This window comes from Ornithodoros turicata, chromosome 1, assembly GCF_037126465.1.
Source record: "Ornithodoros turicata isolate Travis chromosome 1, ASM3712646v1, whole genome shotgun sequence".
NCBI lineage: Eukaryota > Metazoa > Arthropoda > Arachnida > Ixodida > Argasidae > Ornithodoros > Ornithodoros turicata.
The window spans coordinates 21,881,975-21,900,599 of NC_088201.1; the positions used below are offsets into that span (position 1 = coordinate 21,881,975).

The window sequence follows — 18,625 nt, forward strand, 5'->3', positions numbered from 1 at the left end:
CATCTAGATAGGGGAGCGAGAATCTGGAACGATTACTACGCGCCACCGATGCTGTCTTTCGAGAGCAAGTGAAATGAGTTCCTTAGGACGATTTGTTCCTTGACTTCGCCGAGGAAAGGGAAGGTGCGGGTCACAGTAGCTTAGACGTATATGCGTCATAGATATTTGTCACCTTTGAGGTGTTTCAAGTAGAATACGAGTCCTGCAGGACGCAGCTTTCTTCAGTTGGTTGTCTCGGTTGACGTAGTAGTTGGAAAGTTCGAGCACTGGTAGAAAACAGCTGGCGAGAAACTCTTTGGAGCTTCCAGCAAGGTCCCAAAACCTTACGGGATGAATACCGCGCGATCATTGCAGCTTTCGACCACGCAGTTAAGGCATAAGACGACATCAGTTGATTTCAACCTTCGCTGTCTGATAGTGATTACCCTGTTGTCTAAATTGGGGCCCTTTCCAAACAAAAACCTCCTCTTCCGTCTCCATTCCATGTTACTGTCCATTTCAGTTCACATGCCGTATTCGTCATATTGTTGCTACCCTTTTTCTCTCTCTCTTATTTCTGAAAAAAAAAAAAGAAAAGTGTGTATGTGTGTGTCTGTGGGGGGGTCACCGATCACGCAGTTGTCTCATAGACACCTCTTCTGTATAACAGGCTCAAGAAAAGAAGCTTATTCTTTAAACTTTGTCGTCCTAACTGTACATCATATAAGTATCTAAAGCTAAGGGGTACACTAGAGTCAGTGTTTGCCCAGGAAAACAGGACACTACATAATTGCAAGTACGCAATGACTCTAAACTGCACCAGAACCGTGTACACTCAACCTTGGGTGCCTTTGGGACACTCTGCCAACCCTACCTGAACTTTGCACTATGCGCGCCACCTTTCGCCGTGATCTTCAAAGCGAACATTCTTTCGTGAGCTATCCGCCTTCGTTTGTGGCGCCTGTAGTGCCATCTGCGGGAATGCACATGAAACACTTGCGTCTCGTTCTGGGCATCCCCACGTGCTCCCGACGTGCTCTTCCCAAGAGCGCGTTCTACAGGGTGTTTATTTTTATCCTTTGCAGATGTTGTTTTTAGAGTTGAGTTATATGACCAGGCGGACATCTTCTGGAAAGGAGTATGTAACTACAAGATGACTAATTACCTGAGATCCATTAACTCTTTAATTGGGAATTTTGGGCAAAATCGAGATAGTTGTGAAATATCCATAGTTGAATTTCGGTATGCAAATGAGCCGAAACCGAAAAAGCGCGCCTCAACAGCGCATTGTCTTCGCCGACGCAGGCTTATCAGGGCCGGAAAGCTGTTTGTCTGTCCAGCAGTTCGGCTCCAATCATCTCCGTCGCTCCAAAGCACGTGGTCCTCTGACGTGAAATGCGCGCTGGGCCCCCTGCGTTCTGGTCGCCGCGGTTTCGGCTCATTTGCATATCAAAATTCGGGGGTGGATATTTAACGCACGTGCGTGTTTCAGGATTTGTTAAATGTAGAATGGCTTTCAACGGGGATAGTCTCCCATTCTGCTATCTCGCTTTTGCCCGAAATCCCCTAATTAAAGGGTGAATTAGTGAATTTTAGGTAATTAGTCATCTTGTAGTTGCATACTTTCTCCGAGAGGGTGACCGCCTTGCAGTGTAACGCAATTGCAAAAGCGACCTATGTGCTGCTCTCGTAGCTTTTTTATAAAAAAAATATGTAAATGATAAAAATGAACACCCTGTATATCACTTCCATATTGTCAGAATTCCCACACTTGCAAATGCTCCCATTCACTGACTTTCTATAAGTGAAGTGAAAGGTTGGTTAGAAAGCGAGCCAGTTGGTGATTGTGATGCATATTGAAAACCAAACATGCCGTCACGAGAAGACTGGTTTGATGTTACATTTTGCTGTGGTGGGTGTAGTGGAATACTATCTTGCGATATCCCACTCGTTACACAATATGTATATGGATGACACTGTGACGCTGTCGTTGGCGCGGTAAAAGGGGACCGATAAGAAGACACGTAGCACAAAGACGTCTTTGCTCAGCGAGGTTTATTTTGCGACTAAAAAACTAATGGTTTTTCCTGGGGTCCAGAGACCTCCAAGTTCGAATAAGTAAAAAAACAAGAAAAGCAATTGAGACACAGGAAAAAGGGAGGCAGTTTCCCCTCTACTTCCAGGGAAACTGGAGTTCAGTGTCCCCCCTTCTCCTGGGTGAGTCATGACAGCCACTTGTGACTCCGTCTCGCAGACGTCCAGCTGCAGACCCGTTTTCGGCCGCACACAGTTTTCGAAAAGTGGGCAAGGAGCGGGAAAAGTGCTCGGCTGATAGGCTGATAAAGCAGATAATGCCCACCAGCATGCTTTGCGCTGCGACATAACGTAATCGATGACGTAAAGGGGTCGTCTGCGCCGCCATTAGTGCTGCCACCCCGTGGTAGTCACAGGAACTGTGCACTTGTGGTCTGCCGTTTGCAGAGTTCCTTCACTTTCTCGTGTGTCTTTTCGTTCATTTTCACGTTCGTGTTAATTTCCTCGCGTTCGGGAGCCGGTGTAGAAAAGATATCGCATCGGCCAGCACTCTTCACGTGAACAACTGTGCATATCGCCCGCGGAAGCAAGCAATCTTCTTTTTCCTTGATCCTTCGAACGTTCCCAAGCGGCAAAATGTACTGAAAGTCGAGTGCAATAGGGGTGGACGGGTAGGTGGAAGGCCTTGAACAGACACATGAAACTAAAGAACATTGATAAGACACATACCGTCCACCCCTATTGCACTCGACTTTCAGTACATTGTGCTGCTTGGGTTGATACGCTACTCAGATGTTTACCGGATGACTAGTTGTATGGAATGTTACGTTATCGTCAGTCATACTCATTAAAGACGGCGGCCACCAGTATTCATCCCAATGGGAAAAGCTATTTTGGCAGTTCACCCCTGTTGTGTCTTCGCTGGGAACGACGCTAGGGAGCGCACGGAGACTGGTGGTTTGAGAGCAACGCGACAAGGTCTTTAGGGACACGAAAAAAGGACGTAACAGGCATTATTTCGTGAGGTCGCCTTTCCAGCCGACACAGCGGAACGGGCATATAAGAGGCCAATAACATAGCATAAATGCAACACCTAAGCACTTTGCAACATGACCTCCCTGCAGTTTTCGAGCTTTCAAGCGGTGCTTCTCTAGTCCATTTTATGATACCGTTCTAAAGCTCGAAACGAATCATAAGACTAACTCGCATCTTACGTTATCCTTTAGTCGAGACCCACATTCCTCACAACCTTTCCCCGGAGAACCAGAAGTGATTCCTTCGAAGATATCCGTATCAAAATTGTCTCGCCCGAGACAGACTCCGTAATCAAGTGAGGTCAGCACCATACTCTCATTCTGGCGTGTTGTGCACGACCCAAAATAGGCTCATTGTTTTGTCCCGAGTAATTTTCCAGCTAGTTTGATGTCCCGCCTTTTTTAAGATATCTAGCATCTTTATGAAAATAAACGCGTAGTTTTTTTCCCTTATGCTCTCATCCCTCTCTCACAGTTTCCTTTTAGGCGGAGTTAAACTGCTTCGCCCTGACGTAGTAGTACTTGGCGTCAATATAAACAGAACATTGGACACAGTCCTGTGTTTCGATTAAAGGTGTTCGCCCCAATATACAGGGTTTTCCACGAGGGGGCGTCATTAAATTCCTAAAAATACGTTTTACTTCAGAAAACTATGAAACTACTTGGAATACACTCATACAGACTCTTGCCACAGATTGAGGTCATTTGCATCCGTGTTACGCATTAATTAAGTTAATTTTGTTAATTGAACACGCAAATTAGCCAGGCACAGGTAGCATTTTTCTGCATGAATTCGGAAGCCTATAGACGACCTGCGCCCCTACGTCATTGATCACGTATCGCCGCCGCGCAAGGCATGCTGGTGGGCACTATCAGCTTTATCAGCCGACGCGTTTTTTTGCATTTTCTTGCCCAGCACAGCAAAATATAACCTCGAACCGGTCTTGTCGTGACGTCACATGTTTGTAAACAGAGGGTGGCCTATAGACGACCTGCACCCCTACGTCATTGATCACGTAACGTCGCCGCGCAAGGCATGCTGGTGGGCACTATCAGCTTGATCAGCCTATCAGCCGACGCGTTTTTCCCCGTTTCTTGCCCACCACAGCAAAATATAACCTCGAACCGATCTTGTCGTGACGTCACATGTTTGTAAACAGAGGATCGCCTATAGAGGATCTTCACCCCTACGTCATTGATCACGTAACGTCGCCGCGCAAGGCATGCTGGTGGGCACTATCAGCTTGATCAGCCTATCAGCCGACGCGTTTTTCCCCGTTTCTTGCCCACCACAGCAAAATATAACCTCGAACCGATCTTGTCGTGACGTCACATGTTTGTAAACAGAGGATCGCCTATAGAGGATCTGCACCCCTACGTCATTGATCACGTATCGTCGCCGCGCAAGGCATGCTGGTGGGCACTATCAGCTTGATCAGCCTATCAGCCGACGCGTTTTTCCCCGTTTCTTGTCCACCACAGCAAAATATAACCTCGAACCGATCTTGTCGTGACGTCACATGTTTGTAAACAGAGGATCGCCTATAGAGGATCTGCACCCCTACGTCATTGATCACGTAACGTCGCCGCGCAAGGCATGCTGGTGGGCACTATCAGCTTGATCAGCCTATCAGCCGACGCGTTTTTCCCCGTTTCTTGCCCACCACAGCAAAATATAACCTCGAACCGATCTTGTCGTGACGTCACATGTTTGTAAACAGAGGGTGGCCTATAGACGACCTGCACCCCTACGTCATATTGATCACGTAACGTCGCCGCGCAAGGCATGCTGGTGGGCACTATCAGCTTGATCAGCCTATCAGCCGACGCGTTTTTCCCCGTTTCTTGCCCACCACAGCAAAATATAACCTCGAACCGGTCTTGTCGTGACGTCACGTGTTTTTAAACAGAGGGTCGCCTATAGACGACCTGCACCCCTACGTTATTGATCATGTAACGTCGCCGCGCAAGGCATGCTGGTGGGCACTATCAGCTTGATCAGCCTATCAGCCGACGCGTTTTTCCCCGTTTCTTGCCCACCACAGCAAAATATAACCTCGAACCGATCTTGTCGTGACGTCACATGTTTGTAAACAGAGGGTGGCCTATAGACGACCTGCACCCCTACGTCATATTGATCACGTAACGTCGCCGCGCAAGGCATGCTGGTGGGCACTATCAGCTTGATCAGCCTATCAGCCGACGCGTTTTTCCCCGTTTCTTGCCCACCACAGCAAAATATAACCTCGAACCGGTCTTGTCGTGACGTCACGTGTTTTTAAACAGAGGGTCGCCTATAGACGACCTGCACCCCTACGTTATTGATCATGTAACGTCGCCGCGCAAGGCATGCTGGTGGGCACTATCAGGCTATAAGCAGACTCGTTTTTTTCCCGTTTCTTGCCAACCACAGCAAAATATAACCTCGAACTGGTCTTGTCGTGACATCACATGATTGTAAACAGAGGGTCGCCTATAGACGACCTGCACCCCTACGTCATTGATCACGTAACATCGCCGCGCAAGGCATGCTGGTGGGCACTACCAGCTTGATCAGCCTATCAGCCGACGCTTTTTTCCCGTTTCTTGCCCACCACAGCAAAATATAACCTCGAACCGGTCTTCTCGTGACGTCGCATATTCGTAAACAGAGGGTTGTCTATATTGCCATAGCACACTATACCAGTCAAAATCACGTGGTTTTTCGCATCCCTCGCTAGGCGAAGTATGCTGTGTGAAATTTCCGTTTGGGAAACTCTTGGCTCCGCCTTTATCGCGGCGAAGTGGAAAGAACGACGCAGTTTTATTCCGATCGAGGGCCTTGTGCCGCGCAACCCGTCATTAAAGAGTTTCAGTGCATCATACGCCTTTGCGTACGAATGGGATAGCGTTGGTGGCTCTGTGCACTGCGCCGAGCTCTCTTTCTGTTATGGGTGTGCGCAGAACCATAAAGAACGGACGTAAAGGCGATAGCGTACGATGTACTAAAACTTTTTATTAATGAGTTTTAGTATACCGTTGATAAGGTTATCGTGTGTATCGGAACCAATCGTAGTCGCGCGTGACTCAGAATCTTATCCACTGATTGGATCCGGTTGATACGGTTCGACGCAAACCAGGTTATCAACGGTCTGCTAAAACTCTCTATTATCAGTGACTGGCGGCGCTGACGACAGACACGTTGATAAGGTCGAAAGGTGTCATTGGGGCGTGGTTTGTTTTCTTCTTGCACAGGAGGGAGAATATTTGGGCGGAACCAATAGGAGGGGGGGTCCGGCAAGCGTAAATATCGGCGATCGCGCTTTGTCCAGTGACGCACTTGCTACTGTCAAATTTTTGTAGAAATCTTGTGAAAAAACCTCGTGATTTTGACTGGGATAGTGTGCTATGGCGTTAGGCTTCCGAATTCATGCGGAAAATGCTACCTTTGCTTGGCTATGTTTCGTGTTCAGTTAACAAAATTCACTTAAATAATGCGTGACACGAATTCAAACGGCCTCAGTCTGTGGCAAAAGTGTGTGTGTGTGTATACGTGGAAGTAGTTTCATAATTATCTGAAGCAGGATAAGTGTGAAACACGGTTATTTGCATGGATTTGAACTTGTATTTCAAGTTTTACGGCGAGGGGGGGGGGGGGGTAATAGACACTTAGAAAATCGCCATCGCGAATACCGAAACTCATCTGCAGGCGCCTCCGCCGGTGACGCAAGGGTGACGTACTGCTTAGGAGAACCAATGGAGAGGCCGTAGCTCTCCTCTTTCCTCCGGCATCAGAGCTTGACCCGGGTGTGTGCTGACGGGTCTGTATCTCGTCAAGCATAAGACACGTAGAAAACTAATTATTTTTTCTTCGATACTCTGGCGTGGAGTACAACGTGTGCAATCATGTAATGAACCACATCTGTCACTGTGTCACAACCCGTTTACAGAACGGCGGTTGATGGTGCTCTGAGCTAGCATAGATCCTGGTCACAAAGACCTTGAAGATTATAGATTGAAGCACCTATAATCTTCAAGGTCTTTGCGGAAACAAGGGAAACTTGTAACACCTTTAGTCCGTGTGCTTTCATGCGTGTACTTTTGGCTTACACACGTACAGCTAATTGCGTCGACATAATTAGTTGTGAAGGCAACTATCTGCGACTCTCGGTAATATGCCAGGTGGAGCTTTGAATCGCATTTGCTTGATCAATATCCTTGTGCGCGCCAGCGTCTTACCGTCTTTTTGTCTGGGGCATATGCGCAGTTCGTGAGTTTCTGTCGCAGCGTCAGGTCAACCCAGACCAACTAAAGATTTGGTAGATCCTCGTGTGTCCTAACCAACTTCATTTAATAATAGTGCTTTTGTGCTCTTCCATCTTTTCGTCTCCTCTTACCAATCTTCGGTGCGTCCTTTCCATGCAGTGGTCCCTGTCGAATTGTTGTGCACTGAAGGCAGGGATCCACTAGGCCATAAGCATTGCACAGTTATTACGTTCAGCTTTTGCCATTCTCTCAAGTTTCGTCAGGCGCCTGTTATGTAGGAGCGTCAGGTCACGCTTCAACTGTACAGTCATAATGCTAGAATATATTTCTGCCCTGCTTCCTTTTGTATCGGCAAACAAGTAATATAGGGTCAATGCGTGTTATGTTCATTCGTTGCTGAGACGTTGGCACAATCACCCAAAGTTTTCTTCCCAAACTTAAACTAGATTGAGAAGAGTGATGGCAAAATGAAAGAGGCACAGTAAAGAAGATGATTTAAAAACGTGTGAGTATTGGAAAATATGAGCTGTACCGAGGTTGCCCTACAAGGCAGAACTTGCATGACGACTGAGCATATCCGCAAGATGGCTAGACACCACGCGTGCTACAAGCGGCCCGTGTGTTCTGGTTTGTTCACCACTGCACGTCACTGTCAATATTTTATTTGTTCGGACATTTACGTATTAATTTTTTCCTCGTCTCTTATCTAACTCTGAGACACATTGTTCTTTCTCGGACTATGTTGGATTATGGATGGACTGCACTGGATTATGCCTAACAGTTTCTTATTAAGATTACGTATAGTTCACGAAAAATCCCATGTGGACTCAACTCAACCTAGGCCCCTCTGATTTTCGATCTGGTACTGTCGACTGCGTCAGATTGGCATGGCCTTCTCGTGAACTACGTTGGCTCAAGTTATGGACGGAGAATTAATACGCCCTCTTTTACACCCTCAATCAATACACCATATTTTACGCGTGATCCCCAGGTTGTCGTAATTATCCGCAGTCCTATACCCTGTGGCACGTGCAGCACGTGTTAATTAAATTACAAATAATTAAATACACCCTCGATTAATTCACCCTCTTTTACGCGTGAACCCCAGAACCCCATGTAGTCGTAAGTATCTGCATGAGAGAACTGATGTTCTGAGGCTGGAACAACATAGAAGGGACAAACACATACAAGGCCTCAAGTTGCCTAAGAAATTAACGATGAAAGATGAAAGTCACTGAAAAGGTTAACCAGCTGTAGGACTCGAACCCACATCTTCTGGATTACCGGTCCAGGGCTCTACCAATTGGGCTAAGCTAACACGCATTCTCAGTGACTTCCAGAGTGCGTCATCTGAAGGGACAAACCAGTCACTCTCTCTCACTCATCCTCCTTTCACTCTTACATTTTTGCACACTCATACACACATTCATACGACAGGGATCGACGCAAGCGGCTGCAGTTCTCTACCCTGCAGCGCGTGCAGCATGTAGCCGCACAAGTATGGGAGGACTCACCTTACATGTAAATCTACTCCCAAATGCTATTACACGTTCTCCACTCGTTCACGACAATTATACGCGAAGGAGATGACATCTGCTACATAGCTACACAACTGAATTCGTCATGGACAAATTACCTTTTACGGACAATATCATTGGATAGCGACACCAGGCCTCGCCTGCCTCATGTGTTTGCCTCATGGGTGTGTAAACGGTAAAGCAATGCGTAGAGCACGTATAAATTGTTCGTCTGCAATCTATGACACCAGAGCACGAGAAAGCCATGGCGATATGGTGTAGCCAGTAGTACAGACCAGAACTAGGTTAGCGTCGTGGCGCTATATCCATTGCCGTTTTCTTGAACTTCTTCAATTTCTTAGATTAATGGGGTTCTGGGGTCTAGATATCTTGTATTACCCATAGGAACTGCTCGCCTCAGCGGTTTGTCACTCAGTGTTGTTTCGTCTGCTATTGAGGTGAAGCAAACGCGCAGCAGTAGAATAGACTTCTTAAATGTCATCATAACAACAGGAAAAGAAGACATCTGTCGTTCGTGGGCAAATGTGATATACATACATCGTTATAGAGACAGTTTCACTATGCCAGGTGGCTGATCGAATGTAAGAATCGAATTGCCCACCAACATGAACAGTGTCATTATGAAACCCATAGAATAGCTATATGCCTCATGTTTCATATCTGACGCACGCTATACACTAATTTGCGGAGCTGCAAATCAGTTGAGTCCGTATCAGCTACATGGGGGGATAAGCCGCGTACTAGATGCACGCATCAGCTTATGAGGAAAATGGGAAACACATCGGATTTCTGCACGGTACTCCTTGCATTATCACTGGTCCGAAATTCGAAACGTACAGTTCTTTCATAGTCTGTTCCTCGGCACCGTTATCAAGTTACACATGTTCAATGAACACTTCGCAGCCACTTCCAGACTCCTGCTTTGCCGAAGTCCCTGCACTTGGAGGTGCCGGTGGTGGACGGCTCGGCAGAGGTGGAAGACTTCTCGCGGGCTTGTGGGTTCCATTATCGCGGCACCCTTTACCGAAAGTCCGAAAGCTGAGCCGCTGACTGGAACGACCCAGCGAGCCTCTCCTTGGGGTTGTGGAACACTTGTTAACCTCAGGAGGATGCTTGTCGTTACGAAAGCTGTCAGTTTTAGGCTGTCTCTTTCGTGCAGCCGATTTGAGACAGCTTTTGGGTAGTGTCTTGGACCCATGCGAATATACCTGTACCTTTCGTCCGTCGAGATATTGAATGCTGCTAGAGTTGAGGTATCCGTGACCCCAGGAAAATTGCTTACTGTGATTTACATAGCTCTCAGCACTAGAAGAAACGTTCTTTTCGATAGAGACGTAGGCAATGTCTGGGGCTGTTGGGGCGAGCTTTGCCTTGATATATCCAGTTGGTTCTGCGCGGTATTCCGACTTTGTTCTCCGTGGGGTCTTTCTAAGTGTAGATACATCCTCCCAAGGGGAGTACAGTAGTTGTGGAGTTTTCTCGGGAAGAGGTTCTTCAGGAACGCTTTTAGACCGAGGGCGCATTGATGTGTTGCTGGGTTGGCAGCGGGGCATGATGATTGGCTCTGTGTCCTCGTAAGCGGGATTGTGAACAGGCACAAGCAGTTTCACAGAGTTATCGCTGCTGTGATAGGAGTTGTCCTTCTCAGAAATTGTTTGCGCCGTCTTTGTCTTGGGTTTCAGTTTTGACTTGATGCTGCGGTAGCAGCCACGAAATGTCGAGCTCGGACAACAGCAGCAGAGAAGGGCTACCACGACTGCAGTAGTTGTGGACGAAACGGTGGTAACTATAGCGATTGTCTTGATTAGAACTTCCTGTTCTTCATCTTCTGTCAACATTTCCTTGCACGTCATTGTTTGGTTGTCTGTCTTAGATGATATCAAGTGGTCAGGAACGTGCTTGGCATACCCAGAGATGCTGCTAACGTTGTCTTCCAGTACGGAATCCATTGCTATCAAGCAGACGTCGTACGCAGTGGAAGCGTGCAGATTTGGCACAGTGTAGCTGTAAGTGCTGTTACTCCGACTTTCACCACTGCTGTCAGAGATACGTATTTCGGTGAAGTTTTGGCTTCCGAACTTTCTGACTAGGATTACCCACTCTTTTGGCAGAGCCGCATCCTCGGTGACTCTAGCGCGGACAGATCGCCTGTATTGCTTTGGCATGGTCTCCACTCTCCAACGTAGTGTCACAGACTGCGTAGACTTCTTCATTGACAGTAGAATTGTCTTCGCTTTCTTAGTATACGGCTGCGGTGGCGTCACCTGTAGATGAACGGACACAACCGACGTTGTCACTTGGGGAGGTATTTGAACCTTTGTGCGTGCCTTCTGACATCTTTTAGCGTCCATGATGTAAGGGGCACGTGGAGGTTCTTGCCGTATGCCGGCGCAGACGACGTACACCGTGTCCGGCTCCAGGTCCGTTATAATATCGGTGAAAACGGCTTCATCGGCCGTGGTCCGCGGTTTCTCCTTGGCTTGTGGGTGTGGAGTCATTTGGTAAGGACTTGAAGACTCCTTACGGTATAAGAGAACCCACTGGAGCCCTGGAAGGAGAAGTGTTGTTATAGCCGTTAGTATTTGCGTTATACACTCTGAGAAAAAAAAAATGGTGCCCTCACAACTACTTTAGGGCAGTAAGTAGCTTGTCCCTTACAACACACCCCTTTGGAGCAAAACTGACACCCTTCAAGAGGGAGTTGCACTTTACTCCATTTCCCAGGAGTAACCATGATACCATTTACAGGTATCATGCTGTCACCATGAAACGGGTTTATGCCAGTACCTCTGCAACTGCTTGAAATCCCCTATGACATTTCTGACTGAAATATCTGTGTATCCGCTTATAAGCAATTCGTCATAGTACATACTCGATGGGGAGGGGAAAGTTATGCGTGCAAAAGGAAGGGAAGTGTTATGATAGTGCACAAGAGGTACGTACCTTCTTCTACGAAATTTGGGTAGTGCCCTCGAACGCGGTAAACTCTGGGATAAGCGTTCGACGTAATTACTGTGTCAGAAGGTTACATGTCACTATACGTCCTCACGTAAGGGTGAGAACTTCACCAACTGAGAGTCTTAATGCAAAATCGTGGAATATATAACAAAAATGATGCCACATATGCATGGCTTCACAGTAGTACAGACGTTTATAACTCGAAACTCACTGTACGAGAAGGAGGGTGATATCACATATCACTTTTTCATTAAAATTTGGACGGCAAGAGAGAATTTGCAGTGATGGAGTTGCATGGCAAACGCGGGAAGAAAGAGGGATTAACCGACTGAGAGGGGGAGTGAAATTCAATAAGAGTGGGAAGTTACTCCCCCGTTACTCCTTTTTTCTCAGAGTGTACAACGGTCCCTTAGATTTGCGAATTTGACTACGCTCCTATTAGAAGGATGGAAAGAGATATACTAGAGGGCAAATCGCAAGAACAACATCTGATATTCGTTAATTCACATAACAGCACTACATAAGAGATTACTGCGGGGAACATACTATGTATAGGTTACTTGTGAGTTGTGAAACAGTCGTGTGGCATTGCCTCCTTCCAAGGAGTAGCAAGTAATCAGTATGTCGTGAATATCAGAGGCTAACCTGTCTGTACAGAATGGACTTTGTGACTGGTTTCCCACTGCTTTTCCTGGTGACTGGTTGGTCTTAGTGTCCTTACCAAAGGACAATGACTCACAAACCTTGTAGATGAAGGTTAACGGACCCCAATGTATTAATGGTTTTTAATTGTTTGTAATGTACGGTGGTTTCTTGCGGGACACAACTCTCTCTCTATGTATCGTAACCTTTTGCCCCACGTGTGTCGTGGCTTTCGCAGTTGTTAAAAAACAATGATGTCCCCACGTGGAGTTTTAATGATTTACATAGAAGGAGGAACATATTCTGCCACAACAGATTGTTCGAGATGAGTATGGAATTATGTCCTGCGTACTAATTGGGTCAAGGGACGCCGCGCTAAAAACAATGCCTTCCCTTCGTAGTTCCCTTCGTGCGAGCATTTTGAAACAATAGGGCGTTGAGGTAACGTCCGTAGTGAGAGGAGGCTTCCTTCTTCGAGACACATCCTGCAAATATTTTGATTCTTGACCCCAGGTACTTTCATGCACAGGGTCGATCAACTTTGTTGTTTCCCATACCGCGTCACAGGAATTTTCCCAGCACCCCGCTAGCGCACCCAAAGGTCTTGCAGCACTCAACCACCCTCCAAAATACCTGCCAAAACTGCCTCAAAAGCCCCTAAGGTCTGCAGAAACAGAGTCTAACACCTTCACGTTCCCATGGTGTTGCGCTCGACCACGTTGCATATATTTGGTTGCTGCGCTGTCCGGAGTCGTGTGCTCACCTGGATTAGAAACGCTCCACGTAACGGAGATGCTGCTGTCCAGACTGGTCAGAGCGAGCAGAGCGTGTTTTTCAAAGTCACGGACGATGTAACGGAATAGCCGGGTCTGGTTGCCGTGCCAGCAGAGCGCTTCCGCCGTAATGGAGGACAAGGAACGTCCACGGAAAGCTTCGGGGCTGGCGCACGGGGGCAACGTCAGGGACCCCTGGCCAGTCGGCATTTGCGTATTCCACTCCTGCAGCCATAGAGCCGCGCAGTCGCAGCGGATTGGATTGTCTGAAAACGATGAAAAGGAAATCATTTGTGTTCCAGGATTTTTCACGCGTTACTGTTAATTATGCTACGCGATTTTATGCCGTGAATAATGCCAAGATGGCATGTCATAACCCTGCAAGACGACCAAAGAACAGGGTGAATGAGGCTATGGTGCTGAAAGTTTGTTTATGTCAGGTCTTGATCAGCGAGGGGTACACGGACAAAAAGAAGCACTCTGACATTGATCAGCGTTCGTCCCGGGTGCTTCTTTTCGTCCGTGTTTCTCTCGCAGATCAAGACATGTACCAACTGCACCAGGTCTCCGCTTTTGTTGGAAAGTTACAGCATGAGCTATGGTGAATCCAGATTGACGCTCCTGCTACGCGTACATTGCACCAACCACGCTATCTTAGAGAATGCCGTCCCTCCTCACGAATTTCTGGTTTGGTCTTGCGTGGTTGGTTTTCATTTCAAAAAGAAGCGTATTCGCAGGGTTGAATGCTTGAAACAATAGTCCTTCGTGTTACCATGAACTCATAAACGTGTCTCTGGTTACTATGAATACTTCACAACGGGTGATTTGTAATTTGCTTCCCTACCTCTCAAGTCTGCCGTTTCCGCAGTGACGGGCAGGCTATAAAAGGGCACAAGCTGTAGGAAGTTTCGCTTGACCGTGAAGTTCTTGAGCTCTGGTAGAAGCGCACTAGAGAATTCTGGCAGGTTTGTTAATATGTTATCGTCGAGGTTCAGCACCAGTAGTCGTGGAAAGATCCTTTTGTACAGTTGTTCCGGGACAGTGGCCAGATGATTTCCGTTCAGGAACAGTAAGTGCAGGTTGTCAGCCACCGGTTCTAAACTGAATTCTTGGACGGTAATGTTTGGCGCTAGTCTCGTGAGCAGCTCTTTGTTTCCCCGTAAAGATTTCGGATCTGGGACATCATGACGGTCGACTCCCAGTAGATTATTCGACAGGTCGAGTACCTTGAGCTGGTTGAGGTTCATGAACACTGGACCTGGGCGGAGGAGGGAGATGGCATTCGATGAAAGGTTGAGCACCTGGAGGCTCTTGAGGGTGCCCACGGCGTATGGTATGGAGTACAACGAGTTCTCAGACAAATCTAGCACTGTCAGTGCAAGCTCTGCGAAGGCGTCGGGAAAGATGTATTCCGTAGCGCTTCGCACTAGTCGGAAGGATTCCAAAGACTGGTTGAATTGTGACAAGAAAAATGGCAGTTGTGGTACATGGCTGTCCCTGATGTCCACATGCTTTGGCTGCAGCGTCTGGTTGAGGAACGTGCCGAAGATACGAAGGGAAACTAGGACTTTATCCAAAGTAGTGTTGCTGCACTGCAGCGTCTGGGTATGACGTTCGTAGCGGCATCCTAATGCAGGTAGTTCAGCCAGCTGGCATGTTACCGTCCGAATGGTGACCAAGAATACGAGAATTGCCAGCAATCCTGTGATCTTGTAATTGGTCCCTTCGCTTCCTGTCTGGCTTGGGGAAGACGTCCCTGAAGTGATGGCCATCGCTAGCCTTGACTTTAGCTCCTCACCATTCTACGTGCTTCTGCGAAATGGAAAATAAGAAAGTTTGCTAAGCAGCGGCTCACGATAGAGTCACAAAATAACTATAATCGCACTCAAGGAGCATGTAACAGAGAACAGTGCGCCGTGCAAAGAAGTCAATTTGTGTACCCATGGATTTCCATCCACACTGAATAATTACGCATTTGCCCGTGATGGGTACGACGGTTACAAAGCGCAGTCACAATTTTATTCTAATGGCTGGCTATGACGTCATTTAATATATAAAAAAAATAAACGAAACGAAAAGGAGTGATGTGGGAATGGGAAGTTTGACCTATGGGGTTATACGTATACAGCGAGCACAACCAGGAGCTATGGATTCGAATATGCAATGAGAATTTCCTCTCTATGTTACCAAGGCATCCATCATGTGCCGCCCTCTCGCCCATTGTTCTCAATTGCCAAAGGTGGCTTCACACCTCCCGTCGTAGTATAACCGCACTTACCGTATTTCTTTTTCACGAACAATGGAGTCCTTTACGACGTTCAGAACTGTCCCAATTGAACACTGCCAGTCTGCCACACAGTGGGATCTACATCGCATTCGCTCTGCAGGGTGTAGCTTATTTGCCGATAGTATCCCACCGAACTTTCGTTAATCCTTAGCTTTTATACCATAAGTGGCTTTGCCGTTTCAAAACGTCGTCAGATTAGCATTCATCTCTCATAGACCTCGCTCAGTGATACACGGGGCCTAACTCCCCCATAAACCGCGGAATATTCTCGTTACGTCCGAAAATTGATCCGCATTGCGAGTTGAAACGAATGCGGCGAATACTCGCGTATGTGCTTCGGTACCGAGTGTGCCAGTGCTGAATCACTTCCGTATATGTCTCCCGCAACATAACGCTAGATTTCTAGTTGCGCACTGTTCTCATATTGCTTTCTTTCCTAATTGGTCTTCGGCGAGGAGAAAAACACGATCACTATGGTACGTGCTGACCTGTCCTCTAATTGACTGAAGATGCCTCACTTCGCCCACGGAGAGACCGGCGCCCATTCAACGACGCTGACTCACAAAATAGTCTAGCGTAAGCGAGTCCAGATACGGAGCCGGATATTTAGTCACCCGTTCCTGAAGTCGTGCCTGCAGTTTCCCTGTTATTCTCTCACCCCTTGGCCACTTTCGCCTCTGCTCGCAAGGAAGCAGCGCTGACCTCTGCAGACTCCTATGAGGGCGCATTCTTGTAGCATACGCCTCGTGTACGATGGTCTGTAGCTCCCTCCCTCTTTATCAGCAACGTTTTTCTCTTAGGTCGCCCCACGCATATTCAGCGTTGTTTCTTTTCTTCGCGCTTTTGTTTTGACAGTCGATGTTCAAGCCGAACAGGTGCGATGCTGTGGCTTTGTGTTGCGTCATTTTACAATTTCTATCATACACCCGCAGCTTAAGATTATTTTAAATTAGGATAGGGCTCCTCCCCGTGTCGGCAACTACGTGCAGCATAAAGCTCGCCAAGGAAATTGCCTTTCTCTTCAATGTGTTCCGGGTGCCAATCAACAGCGTGCGAGACCTGCCCAGCATGTAATCTCTCTTGACTGGGTCGTGTAGGGTCGCGCGCTATGTGGGATGTCTTGGGAATCCGGCCGCATAGGCATAGTTGCATCAACTATGCTTACATCGCATAAATTCTCACTGTAAGCTTCCTCCTCATCATGCTGTGTTGTCCAAGATGCGCATGATTCGAAGGTCGCGAGTACATGCGTTTGACTTTCTTCGTCTATAGACAGTCCTGAATCGCCCTGAGCCAGGCCCAGTGTTACTGCCTCTCAAAAACAAGAAATGGAGAATTAGAGGGATGGGAAAGTTCGGATAGCGTACAAGGCACAAGCGTCTATGACACCCCCCTCCCCTCTCCCCACACACGGCCGCATACCTAAATTACTTAGACTGCTTTCACAAGAGCCTTCCATATAACAGACCGGGAAGCTCTGTAGTTTTGAGAGCTTCTCGTCCGCTGACTTATCATCCGCGACTGATGTCCCGCTGGGTTGTCTGATCAGTATTCTCGTGTCAGTGAACACTAAGATTGAAGAACCAACTGGTGGAACGTGCTCTCCGAGTATCTTAAGCATTCGCTTTGAATTCTATGCTATATGTTTCTCAATATCTGATTTCATATTTCATAGATATGTGATATATCACAATGACAGTATGGAGGGGATACGGCTTAATTGGCAAAAGCAATAGCCGTTGGACCAGTTGAGTATTGAAATGCTTGGTAAGGTAAATGCAAACAACCCGGACTATATATACTCAAAACTTCCCCTTCTCTCGTCGTCATCAGGCAAGCTATAAGCGGGACTGCCGTCATCGTCATGCTATCTGCGTAATCGATGCGTGTCATTGATGTCTAGCGAGCCTGCCGTAGGGTCCTATTAGTGAAGTCTTTTTATTTTCGTTTTCCTCATAATTAACCTTCGCTGCGCTTGCCCAGTGGTGAGGTCTGTCCTGCCCAGACTTGTACGTATCTTGCGTACCGTCAAAATACCTGTATTTTAAATGCTTTCGTTAGTGTATCTTGCTCAGTGTACTTTCTGGAAAGGTATTTGCACTTAATTTGAAATGCTTATTTCGGTATTTTCTACTCAATACTCAAATTACTTTCCACTTGTCCGCTTGTTTTCAGTGCGTACGTTCAGTTTCACAACAAGGTACCCTTGCTTCCATGGTCTCCTTCTTTTCAAAGCACTGTGGGGAAGGACAACAACTAAGTGACGAACTGGATTATTTATGGACGAACATTGTGAAATGTCGCTCTTATACAACGAGCCAATAACGTTACGTTTAAAAAATAAAAAAAAGCGGTAATCAGTTTCGTGACCAATACCTAAGTGTATCTTAATGTACCTTAATTATTTACTACTCTGCTCTAATTACATTATTTTCCAAGTATTTGTACTGTGTCTTAACTGCGTTCTCTCTTCAGTATGTGACATTGTACTTTTAACTATATTTTTGTAACATTTTGTATACATGTCTGACTAAGAGAAGCTCTGTTGGGGAACTTGAGCTCGCAGATGCTATTTCTCGTTGCGTTTTTGCCGAAACCTTGTGCATAAACACGAATCACGTGAGAATGATATAGAGATTGATTTGTCAAATTCTGATGCTATAGCATCCGCGCTGGATCGCGTTTGCGTAGGTGTTGAACTAAGCCGGTGGGTTGTTAACATCGGCGAACACAATTCGGCCACTTGAGCTATTGAAGGAAAGTTGGGTGAAAACTGGGGGCACCTCCAGTGGTGAGTGAGTGCAATGCACACGTAAGGCACAATGAAATCGTTTCGTGGCCGGGAAATGTTTGCTTCGGCTCCCGCGTGTGAAGTGCGCTTATATTTGGAAATCTATTGTATTCAGTAAGCGGGAGAACTATATGAGAGTGGTGGCGATGAGAGCTTTCCTTTGGCCTCTGCACGTTTGTATCGATGTGAAGCGGAAAACAGAGAGCGGTGAAAGGCTAGCATCCAAAGGCTGCTACCTTTTGTGACACAGTTCCCCAAGAGATGGCCCAATTTAGGAGGAAAGCGTTTAGAGAATCATCTCGCCTTGCACGCCGCCGCGTGATCAGAATGAAAACAAGCCGCTC

At 47.0% G+C, this 18,625-nt stretch overlaps 2 protein-coding genes across 3 annotated transcripts in view; one reads left to right on the forward strand and one right to left on the reverse strand.

Moving 5' to 3' along the window:
• The window catches only part of LOC135377633 (rab3 GTPase-activating protein catalytic subunit-like), a 93,055-nt gene that overhangs the window by 52,920 nt on the left and 21,510 nt on the right, over window positions 1–18,625 (forward strand). The gene's annotated exons all lie outside the window — the stretch shown is intronic.
• LOC135377629 (uncharacterized) overlaps window positions 9,282–18,625 on the reverse strand; it is a 64,561-nt gene continuing 55,217 nt past the window's right edge. For both annotated transcript variants that reach the window (XM_064610194.1, XM_064610193.1), the window contains exons 2-4: window positions 14,048–15,015; window positions 13,194–13,469; window positions 9,282–11,378 (exon numbers count right to left, since the gene is read on the reverse strand). In XM_064610194.1, the coding sequence (XP_064466264.1) occupies window positions 9,706–11,378; window positions 13,194–13,469; window positions 14,048–14,975 (2,877 nt within the window). In that variant the 5' untranslated portion in view covers window positions 14,976–15,015 and the 3' untranslated portion in view covers window positions 9,282–9,705. The remainder of the gene's footprint in view (window positions 11,379–13,193; window positions 13,470–14,047; window positions 15,016–18,625) is intronic.